General features: G+C 37.0%; 1 protein-coding gene across 2 annotated transcripts; it reads left to right on the top strand.

Moving 5' to 3' along the window:
• Positions 1 to 458: 458 nt before the first annotated feature.
• LOC121733684 (juvenile hormone-binding protein-like) lies at positions 459 to 16542 on the top strand. Of its 2 annotated transcripts, XM_042124019.1 has the most exons (7): positions 459 to 615; positions 1211 to 1439; positions 4831 to 4952; positions 13451 to 13603; positions 15620 to 15801; positions 15856 to 15866; positions 16387 to 16542. In XM_042124019.1, exons 1-5 carry the CDS (start codon positions 558 to 560, stop codon positions 15781 to 15783), a joined length of 726 nt encoding a protein of 241 aa, XP_041979953.1. In that variant the 5' UTR covers positions 459 to 557; the 3' UTR covers positions 15784 to 15801; positions 15856 to 15866; positions 16387 to 16542. The 2 variants fall into 2 exon arrangements, with proteins under 2 accessions (XP_041979953.1, XP_041979954.1); XM_042124020.1 differs by lacking the exon at positions 15856 to 15866 and having other exon boundaries at positions 15620 to 15784; positions 16351 to 16542.
• The last annotated feature ends 218 nt before the right edge of the window (positions 16543 to 16760 follow it).

Here is a 16760-nt window from a genome sequence, read left to right on the forward strand (position 1 = left end):
ACTGCCCTTGTGTACTGCGCACACACTTTGGCAGTGTAAACATGACTTTTGATGAAACATGAATGGAGCTATGAGCTTACATTTTACTTTTTCCTTTATAAGTAAACTAACGTCTAAAAGTCCGGAATTTCACCGAATCATTTCATAATTATTGACGACCTCTGTGGCTCAGTGGGTGGGCTGTCGGTAGATCAAGCCGGGGGTCGCGGGTTCGAATCCCGCCGACGGAACAAAAAGTTTTCAAAGTTCCTGGGTCATGGGCGTGTACTAAATATGTGTATCATATAATAAAAATCTTAATATATGTATATAGTATAAAAATATTAAATATATTTCCGTTGTCTGGTATCTGTAACACAAGTCCTTCAGGTACTTAGCACGGGGCCAGATTGACGTGGTGTGAAGCGTCCATAGATATTATTATTATTATTTACCTTATCATTTCTTTACATATTATGCATCAAGTCGATAGCGATTGACCTATGTGCCTCAGATAATTTCATGTTTGTTCGACCTGGTCGTTTGTCTTGGTCAGTCTCGCGAGTTACGTTTCCGAGATGGTGGGTCTGAGTTGTTTTATTTTTATCGTGTTCGCTATTGGGGTCTTATCTGAAGGTAATTTGATCAAAAATATATCCATGGTGATTGGAGCTTTAAATTTTTGCTATTTAAAGATTTTACCTGAGAAATTTTGACACTTTGTAATTTTTGTAGATGTACTAAGTTGTAGTAGTCTAATGTCTATCATAGCTTAAGTAATTAAGTTGTTATCCAACAATATAAAAATTTGCTCTTTAATATTCAATACACTAAACAAATTTTTCGAAATCTCTATTTGAGATTACCTGGAAACGCAATACTAGAAATAGTTAAAACCAATATTTAAATTAAGTTGAAAAGTCAAAATTTAATACACATTCAATCAAATTTTCCCGGAAGCAAAACCACAGCGTATCGTTTAAATACAGTGCACATAAAATAATATATTTGCAGCATATTTTATAACATTTCAAATTGTGTGTTAATAACAAACAAAATATATAAGTTTCGTTTAAATACAGTGCATATATTTTTATTTTATTTTATTTATGTGTTTAATAACAAACAAAATATATAACATTAAATGTGTTAAATTAAAGTCCTTTAAAATGTTATAAGATTATTGTAAAATATTAAGGTACATGCCCTAAAGGTGTATTTCATTTTACAGAATCCCTTCTAACACCATGTGAAATCCAAGACACACAGTGCCTTAGTAAGACAACTCAGGAGTTTTTGGAGAAGACCAGCAATGGCATACCACAATATGATATCAGAGCAATCGACCCACTCAATATACCCTCGATTGACTATGTCCTGATCGAGAATCCAGAGGCGAAAATGCATCTTAAGAATATAAAAGTTGTAGGATTGAAAAACCAACAGTTCTCTCAGTTCAAGTAAGTAATATTACCCAAACTCTTACCAAATATACATGAAATATTGCGTTATTTTGTCAACTTTAAGCTACAAAAGAATGAGATTTTATTTAAGTACTTAACCCGTCGATCGTGAAAAAACGAGACACAATAGAATTTCTATTGTGTCTCGGTCACCGGTGACCGTATGGGGCTTGATGAATATACTCTTTTCAATGGTAATGAAAAGACACAGTAATTGCCTAAAGATGTGAAACTGTTGCTAATTCTGTCTTTAAAAAACAAAGACAAGATATAATTAAAAGTGAAGCTACATTTTTTCATGGCGTTGCAGTGCGTTGCGTCGTCAGAATATTTTACATTCTGAATCTTCATTCATTCAACATTTTATGCTTTATCTGCGTTGCGACTTCTACCAACAATGCCGTGAAAGACGTTGACAGTCTCAATCACTTTATCTCTTTTTTTTAAAGAAATAAGGGGGCAAACGAGCAAACGGGTCACGTGATGGAAAGCAACTTCCGTCGCCCATGGACACTCGCAGCATCCGAAGAGCTGCAGGTGCGTCGCCGGCCTTTTAAGAGGGAATTTAGTAATAGGGGAGGGTAGGGATGGGAAGGGAAGGGTATAGGGGAGGATGGGGAAGGGAATAGGGTAGGGGATTGGGCCTCCGGTAAACTCTAACTAACTCTAACTCTTAAATATCTTTCGCCTGTTCTCGTCTACAGACGCAAAGAATCAATGTTAAACGTTGGACTTTCGCTGCGGCAAATAGCGACGCACAGTAACGGGGCAATGTCGCCTTACGCCTCCGTGGTCTAGTGGTATAGAGCGCGGCTCTTGACTCGGAGGTCGTGGGTTCGATTCCCGCGTTGGAAACATGTAATTTCCAAGTTTGGTTAGGACAATGCAGGCTGATCAAATAATTGTCTGACAAGTAAGATGATCCATGCGTCGGATGGGCATGTAAAAAGTCGGTCCTGCGCCTGATCTCTCGCCGGTCGTGTCGGTCTTCCGTCCCACTGGGTTATGAGAGTAAAGGAATAGAGAGTGCTCTTGTGTACTGCGCACACACTTGGGCACTATAAAAAATTACTCCTGCGTAGCTGGCCTGGTTTCAATTAAATCGGCCACCGTCACCGAAACCGGTGTGGGAGCTATTATTATATATTATTACTATTGAACGCCTCCGTGGTCTAGTGGTTAGAGCGTCGCTCTCGACTCCGGAGGTCGTGGGTTCGAATCCCGCGTTGGAAACATGTTATTTCCAAGTTTGGTTAGGACAATGCAGGCTGATCACCTGATTGTCTGACAAGTAAGATGATCCATGCGTCGGATGGGCATGTAAAAAGTCGGTCCTGCGCCTGATCTCTCGCCAGTCGTGTCGGTCTTCCGTCCCACTGGGTTATGAGAGTAAAGGAATAGAGAGTGCTCTTGTGTACTGCGCACACACTTGGGCACTATAAAATTACTCCTGCGTACCTGGTCTGGTTTCAATGAAACCGGCCACCGTCACCGAAACCGGTGTGGGGAGTATTATTATTATATATTATTAATGTGGCCTTGCTCTTAATTAATACTGTGCAACCTAAAATTACATTGTATCTAAAACCCCAGTTGACTGTGGCGCACAGCCGCGGTTATTTCAGTTCAGTAATACCTATATAACCACTGAATTGATTACTATGGTTTGCGGTTTGACCGAGCCCCCGCTTGTTTGGATACAGGGTAGAATAGAAAAGAATATTTTTATTTGTGAAATGCAGGTAAATACATGTAACAGGATGGATTCGCTACATTTCCATCTTCGTCAAGGAAAATCCAACAATAACAGTATTTCTCCACTATTTGATAAATGATTATACCTATAACCTTCCTCTTGAATCACTCTATCTATTAAAGAAAACCGCATCAAAATCCGTTGCGTAGTTTTAAAGATTAAAGGGAACAAAGGGACAAACAGGAAAAAAAAGCGACTTTGTTTTATAATATGTATAGATAGTTAGGGTGCACAAAACAGAGTGATAATACTTTAGGGTGTGTATAGAGTTCTCTGTGAAAGTTTTTTTTTTGTATGGGCAAATTCATGACGCCGCTAGGGCGTTGGTTCTTTCAGCGCTACCACTTTCAAAATGGACTGTGTTTAAGGCCCAGTAGTCCCTAAAATAAGCAGGTCGATGTCTGTCAGTGCGAATATCGACGTTAAGGACATTAAAGCTTGTCACACACAGAGCAGGTAATTTAAAGATGTATATTACAGCACGATACATCTCGATACATCTCAATACATCTTTCTATAGAAATCGTCAGGAGACCACACACAGCAACTATAATGTATATTTTTACATCTTCGTATCTTAAGATACCGAGCTATATGAAAATATACATTTATATTTTGATACATCTAAATACATGTCAATACATTTCAATATATTTCTGTATATTACGATACATCTCTTCTCTTCATAGGGTGTTCAAAAATTTCTGTGATTATATTATATGTGTATGATAGACAGATGCACACAGTGTTGCCACTTGCCACCTTAGCAGAGCACTTCACAGCAGGTACTGCAGGCAGTCTGTTCCCCAGAGCCTATATTTTCAATCAAATATCTTCAATCCACATCGTTCTGTTTTTGGTACAATATGTTACAATGCGCGCATCAAAATTACAATCCGAATCATCTTCTGATGAACTATCTAGTGTATTTAATAGCAAGTAACTCGAAGGCCATAGTATTACAACATTAAAAATAAGAACAGCCTTATAACACTTTAGCAGCTGATATGTGCGTCAAGCGGGGCGTTTAGCATTGAAATGTAGGGAAAGATACATTACATTACCTGTTGTGTGTGTGATACAATAATATAATGTAAAGCTATACATCCCGGGATGTAATGTACGTTAATATACATTACCTGCTCTGTCTGTGACACTCTTAAAATAACATTCATATCAGCGCGCCTTGTACAGCGGCTGTTACGCGCTCGCCGCGTGCCTTGATAATAGAAAATAGGAGTAAAAACCTTTTGTTTTTAGTATTACACAAATCAAATATATCAAATCGTTTACGTTAGGTTACGACACATATACTACATTTTTTGTTTTTTTTCTAGAAAGTGTGTAATTTAGCCATTAAATAATTTAATTATGAAAAACAGCATTATAACAGTCATCTTTGAGATTTTTTTCTATCGAGCAGAATTTTTCAAATTGTGTACTGATATACCTTTGCGTATAGGAAATTTTCTCAATTTTAAAACGGTACTTATTTTATACTTAAATAATGACATTTCCTTTACTAAAAACGTGTTTTAAAAAACCCATTTTACGTAGTTGCAACAACCACAGCGCCTTAAGGGGCACTGTATTTATCACTTTGGGATTATCATCATAAAATCTATTTTACAGAATGGACAGAGACACGAAGACAGTGGATCTACAGACCAAGGTGGACATAAAGGCAGATGGTGATTTGCTTGTCGAGTTGGGAAATGGGAAAACCTTCTCCGGACCATACTCAATTAAAGGAAGTAAGTGCAATTTATATTTTAAAATTGAATATATTATTTTTGGGCAGTCTTTTCGGGCGAATCCCTGCTTGGTGAGAAACTTAGTAGACATGGTAAGAGTTATGACCTTCTTTTTTGTCGAATCTCTTATTTCATCATCAGGGAATATGTTTGTTCTCATATCATGGTGTTTACTTGTGATGTGATTTTTTTCAGTTAGTCAACCAATTTTGAAACCAATTCGTTATTACAAACAAACAAACTAGACTTTGTCTAGTTTGTTTGTTTGTATATTATAATGCTAGTTGTAAATTTATTCGTCTATATAAACTGTATAGCAATACAATGTGTCCCAACTCCAGTGTCCGAGCCGTTAATGTTATGATGCAAGGATTGGACACTGGTGTCGGGACACATTATACAATGAACATTATAATATTCATAAGCTTAGAAGATCAGAGATGTTTTTACATTAAGTACATAACATAATATTATGTACCACAAACGGTCCATAAGCCTAGGCACGTGTAAACATAATTGATCAAGATTAATTATTTCTATGGTATTTTAGCAGATAATTAATTACCTTCGTAAACTTGGATGACAATGTCTCAATGTGCTTATAATTGATTTTTAATTAATTTTTTGCGAATGTGTGACGGTTTAATTTAAAGTTGGCGAATATGAGGGATGAAATATTTAGTGTGAGGAGTCCTAGACAGATACACTTTCGTATTTAAATTCTGTTTAAGCTAAATCCTCAATGATGGATATATACATTTACTTTTGATTAACAATAAATATTTTGATACTATCAACATATTAAGCCAAGACACATAATATTAAGTCTAAAGCGAAATCAGGCTTTACGGTCCACCGGACGTGTGACCGGACTGTGTGTAGGAATAGACCTGTGCAGTTTTTTGGACCTGCGCAGGCGACCGGCGCAAAATCGAAAATCAATTCTTTCGAGTGACACCAGCTGCGCAGACATAACTGCACATCCCTACTAGACAAGTGGCAAGCGATTATCGTAAACGCTAACAAAATGTATGCGATTTGACGTAAGTCATCGCTTCGCTAGCGAATACTAATGTCAAATCCCATACATTTTGTGGCGTTGACGTTGGCGTTGGCGTTTACGATAATCGCTTGCCGCTTGTCTAAGCCAGAGTAGACAGTCTAGGCCCTCTGGTCACCTCTCCGGTAGACCGTAGCGTGTATGGCTTACATAAGGGACACTAATTTTCGTTGCGCTATGTTGATTTGTATGGCACAACGTGCGCCCATAAAATGATTTAGCAGTTTGTAAGGGCCATAACACCTACCGAGTAGAGCGGCGAGACAGTGGCCCAGCACTTTAATATAGATGGCCTTATACCGCTTATACGCTGTACGTATACGAAACGCAGAATACATTGCGGAAACGCAGGAGACACTGTGGACGCGCAGCATAATAGTTATAGGCTATAGCTTATTATTATGGTAGATTGCATAGCCTTTTAAGCTTATGAAGCCTATTTCGCGAAATCGCGTACAACATGCTAATGCCTCGCATGTCAGATGAAACACATGGAACATTAGCGGCTCTGAATCCTGCTCGGAATTAAAGCTTGACGAACACTGAGTAGTTGTCTAAATAGTTACATTTTGTGGTGATGAAAAATAGTAATTTACGAGTTATGAGACTAAGACCCAGTTTCATCAAGCAATGTTAAATAAATAATGGCTTGTTAAATCAGTTAACGGCCTGTTAGAGCTATCGAGGGTTCCACCATACGCTAATGTCATGTCAAATCGCCTAACACGGTGTTAAATTTTAATTCCTGCTGGGGAGGTCCGTTAAATATATAACAGGCCGTTATAATAGTCAAAACAACAACTGTCAAAGACAATATCCAATATCAATAAAAGAATTAGTTTTGACTTTTGAGTGTTTCCGCCATGTTTCGCCACATCCTTACATATTATTTATTATTTTTCATGTTAGGCATAATTATTTATTTTCATTTTGTCAAAAATTCAGCCCTCGGATTTTCCTTGACATTGCAAATACACTGACTTACAGTATCAAAATTACCAAACCGAAATAAGTAAATAAAAGTTTGTATCATGATTCATGTTTTCAGCTTTGACAGATCATAATTATTAACCTGGTAAATTAAAAAGAACTATTGTAGTGTATGCGATCAGTGATATTTTAATTTGGTCGCATTATCTACCAGATGACGTATTATACGAATAAGGTGAAAATGACACATTGCAGCCAACATGTCGTATTAAACTTGTACATTGCAATTTCGTCGCCTTATAACAAGAACGAACGAATTGAATGTTATTCACTCGTTGTTCACTTAACATTGCATTTACTAATCCGCTGTTAAATTTTTACTGTGGGACATAAGTATTTTAACAGTCTGTTTAATTTTCCAAGGTCCGTTAAGTAATGCCTTGTTAGGATTTAACAAACAGAGGTTGGTGAAATTCATAGCTGGGCATTAACTCGTTAATCCGTTAATCGTTAATTAACGAAGTTAACATTTTGGTTAAAGGATTAACTTTTAAGTTAACTTTTTAAAATATTAACGGACTCGTTAACTTCCGTTAATATGCAGGAGTCCGTTAATCGTTAATCCAATGCCTACTATTTACCGCACGGCACCGCGGCGCGGCGCGAAAAACAGGTTCAGACAGAGCATGAAACGACAAGCGCCGGGCGGGTGGGCAGCGCGGCGCCGCGGCACGGCAGCAGCGAATGAAACAAAAACAATACTAGACACATTTTCAGGCGCATGCGAGTGAGAAGAGATTTCTTTCGTTTTATCATTTCATTATTCAGCGCCGGTGCTTACCTATAGAGCGAAGAGCTTTGAGTGATAAACATATTGTTATTATAAATTGCTATCAGTGATCATTTGCACTGTATGTTGATAAAGAAGAGTGCAGTGTAATTTAGTTAGGTAGAATACAATAATTATTATAGAAGTATTTTGTTTTATCCCTAACCTGTTAACTTCCAGAAACCAACAGGTTTTGTACGTACACTAAACCAATGATTTAAGTTATAACAAGGCCATATTACACATATTAACGGATTAACGATTAACGTTAACTTGCGAATGCAACGCTTTAACGTTTAACGATGCTAACTTTTTTTTTTTAACGGATTAACGATTAACGAAGTTAACTATTTGATTAACGGTGCCCAGCTATGGTGAAATTGGGTCTAACTGCCGCACTCCAAGACGATGAGGTGTGGCGATGGTCAGCCACTTTGAGATGGGAATGGAAACGACTGGTTAGGTCAAGATCCAATTTATTATTAATTCAAAAAAACACATAATTATTACAATATGGAAAACAACGTACTTGAACAATAAGTTTGTATTACGCTGAGTAAGACATTATTAAGGATGTATTACGCTGAGTAAGACATTATTAAGGAGCATGCACATTTACGATATTAAAGAACCATAATATATACACTACAACGAATATTAATTATTTAAAAAAAATGTTGACATTGTCTGTCAAACTCTTCATTAAATTGATGTTTAAGCATCTTAAAGAGTGGGTTGCACCAGAGGCGTGGTTATAGTTACAGTTATGGTCAAAGTTATGCTTATAGTTAAGGCTAACTTAACTTTAACCTCAACTTTGACCACAGAATTTGACAGATGTCTGTTGCATTTATTTTTTTATTAAAGCTAGAGTTAATGGGATTGTGACTTGTGAGTATAAAAATTGAATTATCCGTGAAAATCGACAGGAAAAATATATTTTGTTATAACAACACTTTCAGCCATAGTAAATTTTCACGAAAAAAATTCGATTTAAGTATGAGCGGTTATGGTTATCGTTCAATATGGCGTCCAAAGATTTGACATTTTGCACTGTAGTTATAGTTAAAGTTACAGTTATAGTTAAAGTAAGTTGGTGCAACCCTGACAGTGCCGTAATAGCCTTTTTTGCGCCCTGTGCGAGCTTCTGTAACTGCGCCCTTGTTTTCTTAGGTATTATAGGTACCCAGAGTAATGCTATGTATAGGATTCTCTGGTTTGGGCATTCTTGCGCCCCCCAGAGTCTACGCCCTGTGCCTGGGCACCGGTGGCACGTATTTACGGCACTGGCAACCCACTCTTAATGTCTCTGGGTGCGGCTGTAAAACTATTATATTATTTACTTAACAATAATTAAGCTACATATAACATACGTGGTTTAAGTAGTAAAAATACGTGTAAATATGTAAATAAAAAAGTATTTAGTCGCTTACGGTCCTTTTTACCTTCCTGTATTATAGTTATTTTTATTTTAGTCTAAAAAACAACAGTCAATTATAGATGTATTGACTAATACAATATCAAGATACTAAGGTATTTGAAAAGGAAAACATTGAACACCTAAGGAATAACTCTTTTGTAGAATATAATATTCTATATCAACTTGTATATCTATTTGACTAAAACCACCTCTACAAAGTTCTAGTAAGCTCACGCGATTCTATTCAAGATGTTTTCAATACTTGTATTACGTGTCAGAAGCAGTTGTAGAGGAGTGTGTGCTGAGGAAAAATACTCATACGGATAGCTCTAATGGAATGTATGCCTGAATAATTGAAGAATTCTTCAACATTATGTTTTTAATCAACATTATATTGTGTAATTATGTAGAGTTATTTAATAATGTAGTTAATTGTTTGTATCAATACTTCCATACTAATATTATAAATGCGAAAGTGTGTCTGTCTGTCTGTTACCTCTTCACGCCCAAACCGCTGAACTGATTTGCTGAAATTTGGCGTGGAGATAGTTTGAGTCCCGGGAAAGGACATAGGATACTTTTTATCCGGAAAAAATGTACGGTTCCCGTGCGATAAACGGATTTTGGCGCAACGGAGTTGCGGGCGTCATCTAGTATTTTAGAAAGTATCTGGAAATACGCATGTTGTATTTTTGTATTTCAAATATAAAGGGTAAGAAGAAAAAGTTATTTATACGTGGATTTACGTTATTTGGTGGGGTTATGTCAAGTCAAATCATTGACTTGACATAACCCCATAGATCATGGCTATCAAGCCATGATCTGTGACATAACCCGACCGAATAAAGTAGGCTTATGAATCAATTTATCTGATGGCACAAGCATGACGTAATCCAAAAGACCGGCAACGCGTCTGCAATTCTTCTGATGCGAGTATCCATGGGCGACGGTAGCTGCTTTCCATTAGGTGATCCGTTTGCTCGTTTCTTCTTAAAAAAATTATGTTTAAAAAAGTTTCTTCTTAAAAAACTATCCTATAAACCTAAAATGTCGTTCAAACTACGATTTACCACTGAAGAGCGCGAAGATATTCTAGCAAAGTAAATATCATTGAAGCTCCCCCGAAGTCTGAAACTTGGAGAGTTTTTGCAGTGATACGCCATACATTACCGAAACTTTGCAGTCAACGAGCGCTGTTTGAATATGTCGTATTATTTCCAACTTGCACAGGTTTTGTGTACAATGTAAACTGCAAAAGATTTACAATACACAAGTAATAACTTTGACTTAACGTATTTGTCATTGTGAAATATTTAACGACTCTGGGTTACATAATTCATTTGCTTTTCATGAATTTCAGGCATTTCATGTTATTGTAGACAACAATTTTACTAAAATATAAATGTCTGACTATATTTTGTCCTTTAAGGGTGTCACAGACAGAGCAGGTAATGTAAAGATGTATATTATAGCACGATACATCTCGATACATCTTTCTATAGAAATCGTCAGGACACCACACACAACATATATTTTTACATCTTCGTATCTTAAAATACAGAGCTATATGAAAATATACATTTATATTTTGGTACATCTAAATACATCTCAATACATCTCAATATATTTCTGTATATTACTATACATCTCTTCTCTTCATAGGGTGTTCAAAAATTTCTGTGATTATATTATTATATGTGTATGATAGATAGATACACACAGTGTTGCCACTTGCCACCTTAGCACAGCAGGTACTGCAGCCAGTCTGTTCCCCAGAGCCTATATTTTCAATCAAATATCTTCAATCCACAACGTTCAGTTTTTGACACAATATGTAACAATGCGCGCATCAAAATTACAATCCGAATCATCTTCTGATGAACTATCTAGTAAATCTAATAGCAAGTAACTCGAAAGGCCATAGTATTACAACATTAAAAATAAGAACAGCCTGTATAATACTTTAGCAGCTGAAATGTGTGTCAAGCTAGGCGTTTAGCATTGAAATGTAGGGAAAGATACATTACATTACCTGTTGTGTGTGTGATACATTAATATAATGTAAAGCTATAACATCCCGGGATGTAATGTACCTTAATATACATTACCTGCTGGCCGATTCTGTATCGTACATTTGTGAGTTAATCACTGAGTTAGTAACGAAACTGAGGAGTGAGCAACGGAAAGTCTCACTTTTGTATGCAAGTGAATACAAAAAGTGGCACTTTCCGTTACTCACTCCTCCGTTTCGTTATTAACTCAGTTATTAACTCACTAATGAACGATACAGAATCGGCCAGCTGCTCTGTCTGTGACACTCTTTATTTTACTAGATATTGCCTACATCGTTGCACAGACACATAGATTAATCTAGATTAATGTTATTAATAATTACACTAGCTAAAAGCCGAGCTTTGTGAGGGCTCGCGTCGTCACACCTTGACTGACCGATGATAACACATCTACATAATATTGTTATGTGCTAGGGTTCGAAGGATTTGGAGAGAAAAATAAAAATTACTATGTTAAACCACAAATTAATTATATGCGTGATAGTTTTTCCGTAAAGTGTACCACAAAATGTTGAGGTTGTGGGATATACTAGGGTCCGCTTCGCTCGCCCTTATTAATCTAGGTTCATGTTATTATTAATAATTACATTGATCTAGATTCTAGATTAATCTATGTGTCCCATATTATGTTCTATATGTCATGGTCGAAACATCTTAAATTGTAGTAAAAAGTAATCACCAAAAATAAAGTACTAAAAGGTATATTACATGCTACGTGCTCGCCTTAATTTCATTTGGTAGAGTATATCACGCTCTCCGAAATTCCTGCGAGACGCAATTAGTACCATAAATACTGAAAGTTTAATCTTATTTGGACCAGCCAGTAGCAGGGGCAAAGGACAAACCACATTTCGAATGCTGTTTGGGAAATGTGGTTAGACCGTTTCTAATCTAGCAACTTGTACCGATCATTAACTGAGTCTAAGCTCCAAGCATATGTAAACATTTTCAAGAATGTGACCTATTGATTTGGATTGGGGCGTCCATAAATTACGCCAACTGGTTGGGTTATACTCAAAACACCAAATCTCATTTTTTGGGGGGTCTCGGAAAATATCGCGTAATTTCTCAGTGTACAAATACGTTTTAATGAATATTAGATATTAAAAAATTGGCTAAGTGCGAGTCGGACTCGCGCTGCGCGCACGAAGGGCTCCGTAGCGTTACTGCAGAGCGATAGTAGGCAAACAAATGTGTTTTTTGTGTCCCTTACAAAATATACAATTTTATGCCTACTGTCGCTCCTTAAATATTAACTTTATTTTTAACCGACTACCAAAAAGGACCGTATTTTTTTATTAATTTGAAGACAGTGACATGCATAATTGATTGAGTGAACTGGGTAACTAACAATTTGTAAACTGTAAACTGCTTTAGAACCGGAAAAATGATTTAAAAATAATAAAATGTGGATTCCATATTAAAATAGCTAGATATATTTAGATAGACATTAGCTAGATGAAGTAGGTAGTACTAATTTTTAAAATTGCTCTTTAGTGCTCCCTCACCGGGAACATTCGCTTGTAATGTAACGTTACAGAGTCGAGCATTACATCAGTGAGGGAGGAGAACCGAGCATTACAATGCGCACCTTGTAGTGATGCAGTGTGTAAAGCCGGGTCCAGGCGAGTGTAACTTGTAATGTAAGATTACGTGTAATTTAGCGTCAACACGGCACATGAGTCACGAACTCAAAGCGAAATGTCCAAACGAGCCTTTGTGCTCGCGCGAAAATCGACAGCCGATGGATAAACCCCGAGCGTTACATGTAATGCTCGTAGTGCCGTCCACACGTAGAATTTGTGTTACATTACACGGTGAATTACACTACACGTTACACTCGTCTGGACCCGGCATAACATCTTGATACAACTTGTAACATCAATCTGACATTATGAGATCAACTAGCTATGGAATACTCAAAGTCGAATGTTATACTACATGCGAATGCTCGACACTATAGTAATGTAATGCTCAAAGTAGAATCTTGAATGTTACAATACACGTCAATGCTCCCGGTGAGGGAGTCCACTCATGTCTTTAATTTAGGCAACTGTGAAATCGACGCTTGGTATTTCAAAGAAAATTAAGAGTACTCGTTTGAAATACCATCCAATATTTCTAGGGAAGATGTAATTAAATTTTTCTGAGAGGTTAAATCGAATGATAACATTTTTGTTTTCGCAGCTGTGTTGGGCACCGCGAAATACGGGTACGACTTCAAAGTGGACGAGAAAGGGGTTGAACATTATGAAGTCGGCCCTGAGACGATCACGTGCCAGGCCGTGGGCGAACCTACGGTTACCGTGGGTCCGGAACTCGAGAAGGAATTGAGCAATGGTGAGCATCTTTATAGTACCTAATATCTATGCTAGACGCGCAGCTCCGCCCGCGTAAATTAGGAATTTCACAGACAAACTAGCCCACAAAAAAGTTCATACTTCCATACCTACTAATATTATAAATGCGAAACTGTGTCTGTCTGTCTGTTACCTCTTCACGATCAAACCGCTGAATCGATTTTGCTGAAAGGCATAGAGATATTTTGAGTCCCGAGAAAGGACATAGGATACTTTTTATCCCGGAAAAATGTACGGTTCCCGCGCAAAAAACGAGTTTTGGCGCAACGGAGTTGCGGGAATCATCTATGATCCTTCACGTGGTCTACTTTTTATCTCTGCCAAATAACATAAAAATTGTTCCAATAATTCGTGAGATAAGCCCTTTTAAATAAATTTCCCCGCTTTTCCCACATTTTCCTCTGTTTCTTCGCTCCTATTAGTCTCAGCGTGATAATGTATAGGCTATAGCCTTCCTCGATAAATGAACTATCTAACACTGAAAGAATTTTCTAATCGGACCAGTAGTTCCTGACTTTTCAAAAACGTTCAAACAAATAAAAAAACACTCTTCAGCTTTATAATATAAAAAAAAGTAAGTATAGATTTTTCTTACATGAATCGCCGAGATGCTCATTTCACCTCGTTTTCTGTGACTTAAAAAAATATAATATTATTTCAGTCATAGACTCTGATATAAGTGTGGTTTAACTGGTCCACGAAATCTAGAGATATTCTGCAAAAGTCTCTTTTTGTCACTCTTGCTTAAAATTCTGTAGACTGTCTAGTGTAAGGATAGATAGAATGTAAAGATCAATTCACATTGCGATGTGACGTGTGAATAACGCTATCCCCAACCCGCGGCCCGCGGGCCGCATGCGGCCCACCGGGACTGTATTTGTGGCCCGCGTGATGTTAAACAATTTTGAAATTTACGCCTACCGGCAAAATAACGTAAAGTCTGCGTGATAGTAGTTAAGTTGTTTCCACTTTTAAATCGTTAATTTTGAAGAATGTTATTTTTTAACCCTAAAAAATGTTTGTTGCGGCCCGCGACACCAAGACCAAAACATGTTTGTGGCCCGTACGAAAAAAAAGGTTGGGGACCACTGTACTAGACTATAGATAATATTGAATTGACAGACTTGCCGCCAGTGTGTTGGCTGTTGCTAAATTTCAATGGCTCATAAAGCATTACAGCGCCTCGCAACGTTGCAACGTGATTTGTACATATGAAATATAGCAGCAATGCCTAGCAGCATTTCAAATGACGTTAGTTCCTAGGCAACTGAACAACACGTGTAAAGCCTAGGTATTCTATTAATGTTTAGTGGAACAAATTATTATCAATGCCGCATACCTCCTCGCATTGATTGTTATTATCGACTGCATTTTTTTCATGCTTATTAGTTATTACACTAACATATTTAATGAACCGATAGTAGCCAGCTTAATAATTTAACTAGAATAAATAAATTAAAACAATAGCTCCATCCATACTAATATTATAAATGCGAAAGTGTGTCTGTGTGTCTGTCTGTCTGTTCACGTCCAAACCGCTGAACGCGGGTGGATTTTGACGCGCGTCACGGGCATGCCACACCTTCGCTGTTGACTATAACGCATGCTCTTGTTGAACAAAAAAAAGGCACAATATGGACAAAGCTATTCGAGGCATGAAAGTTAGGCGCCTCGCTAGACGCGTCACTACTCAGTACTCACTCGGCATTCCGAATTTGCGGAAGGAAAGAAAAATAAACAAGAAAATTAACCGTTTAATCTGGTCATAACTAGCTATATTAAATACTCGTACAGAGAGCTGAGCTAATACATTTTCTTTTTCGCTTTTTTTTAGAATCACTGATCAAAAATGTATCTATGCTCTAATTTACTTAAAAAATTTGCCACCGCAAATAATTCTTGCGTAGCTAGCCTTTACAACGAAGCCGGGTAATGTACGAGTGTCGAGTAGGTACCTATCCAAAAACAAAAAGTTTCAAAGAATTTTTTTTTCCAGATAAAGATATAACGGACATGCGTCGTAATTACGCATCTAAATCCAAGGAGCTTCGGGAGAAGGAGATTTGTGAGATAGTAAATAGAGCCTATGTCACAGTCGTACACAACATTCGGGCCTCAGCGAAGATACTACCGAAGAGCGCTTTCTTGAAGGGAGTTTAAATTAGACATATTTTAGGGTCACTGCAGATTTACAATTTCAATTATATCTACAACTGAATTGCGTTGTATCACAATTTTTAACTGTATTGGTGTCCAATTTTTTAGTTGTACAATTTAGTTGGAAAAATGTGCGAGCTCTCATAAGTCGTTATGGCTCAGGGGTCACCAAATGGCAGACCGCGGTCCGCATCCGGACCGCCGACCCATTGTGTGCGGACCAAGCACTTTCGAAGATGAACTTCCTTTAAAAATACTTAAATTTCGGTCTCGTCTTACTGATAAACATCTCCTGGATTAAATATCAATAGCTTGCAGCGGAGAGATAATTATTATCTACAAAAATTGACACTTTTCTAATTGATATAATATGTAAATAAATAAGTACCTAAGTATTTGCAATTTCCAATTACCTTTGTTTAATATTGTTTTTTACTTACTTATATAAAATGTGCGGACCGCGAAGGTCATTTCATTTCCTAAAATAGACCCCGAGCGAAACTAATGGTGACCCCTGCTATAGCTATTGGTATACTATGTGATTTAGTTGACCAACTTGGAATTGTAAGTCTGCGGTCGCTTTTATGCGACTTTTTAATTGGCAAGAATTTAGGTGACTTCAAGGTATGAATGAATTACATTGTTTACAATAAGATGAATAAAGAATTTGATAATTTAATTATTAAGTATAACAAAAGCATGTAAATCAAATAACACTTGTAATCGAGTGAAGAAATAAAAGGCATTCCGATTTCTGTCTGAGTTCATTTTTTTTCCTTGCATTCCATCGAGCAATAATATTGCTATAATATATATATTATACTGCCTGAACCTAAATTTCAGGTCTCTGTACAAGATTCTTTATTTTTATCAATAATGAGAATATTCTACCTTGTATTATTATGTTCCTAAATCCTATAGGAACATATTATAGTGCTGGCTTATCACGGCGCGTAATAGCACGAGCCGCGCCGAGCCGA

Source organism: Aricia agestis, chromosome 14 (genome assembly GCF_905147365.1).
Source record: "Aricia agestis chromosome 14, ilAriAges1.1, whole genome shotgun sequence".
Lineage (NCBI taxonomy): Eukaryota > Metazoa > Arthropoda > Insecta > Lepidoptera > Lycaenidae > Aricia > Aricia agestis.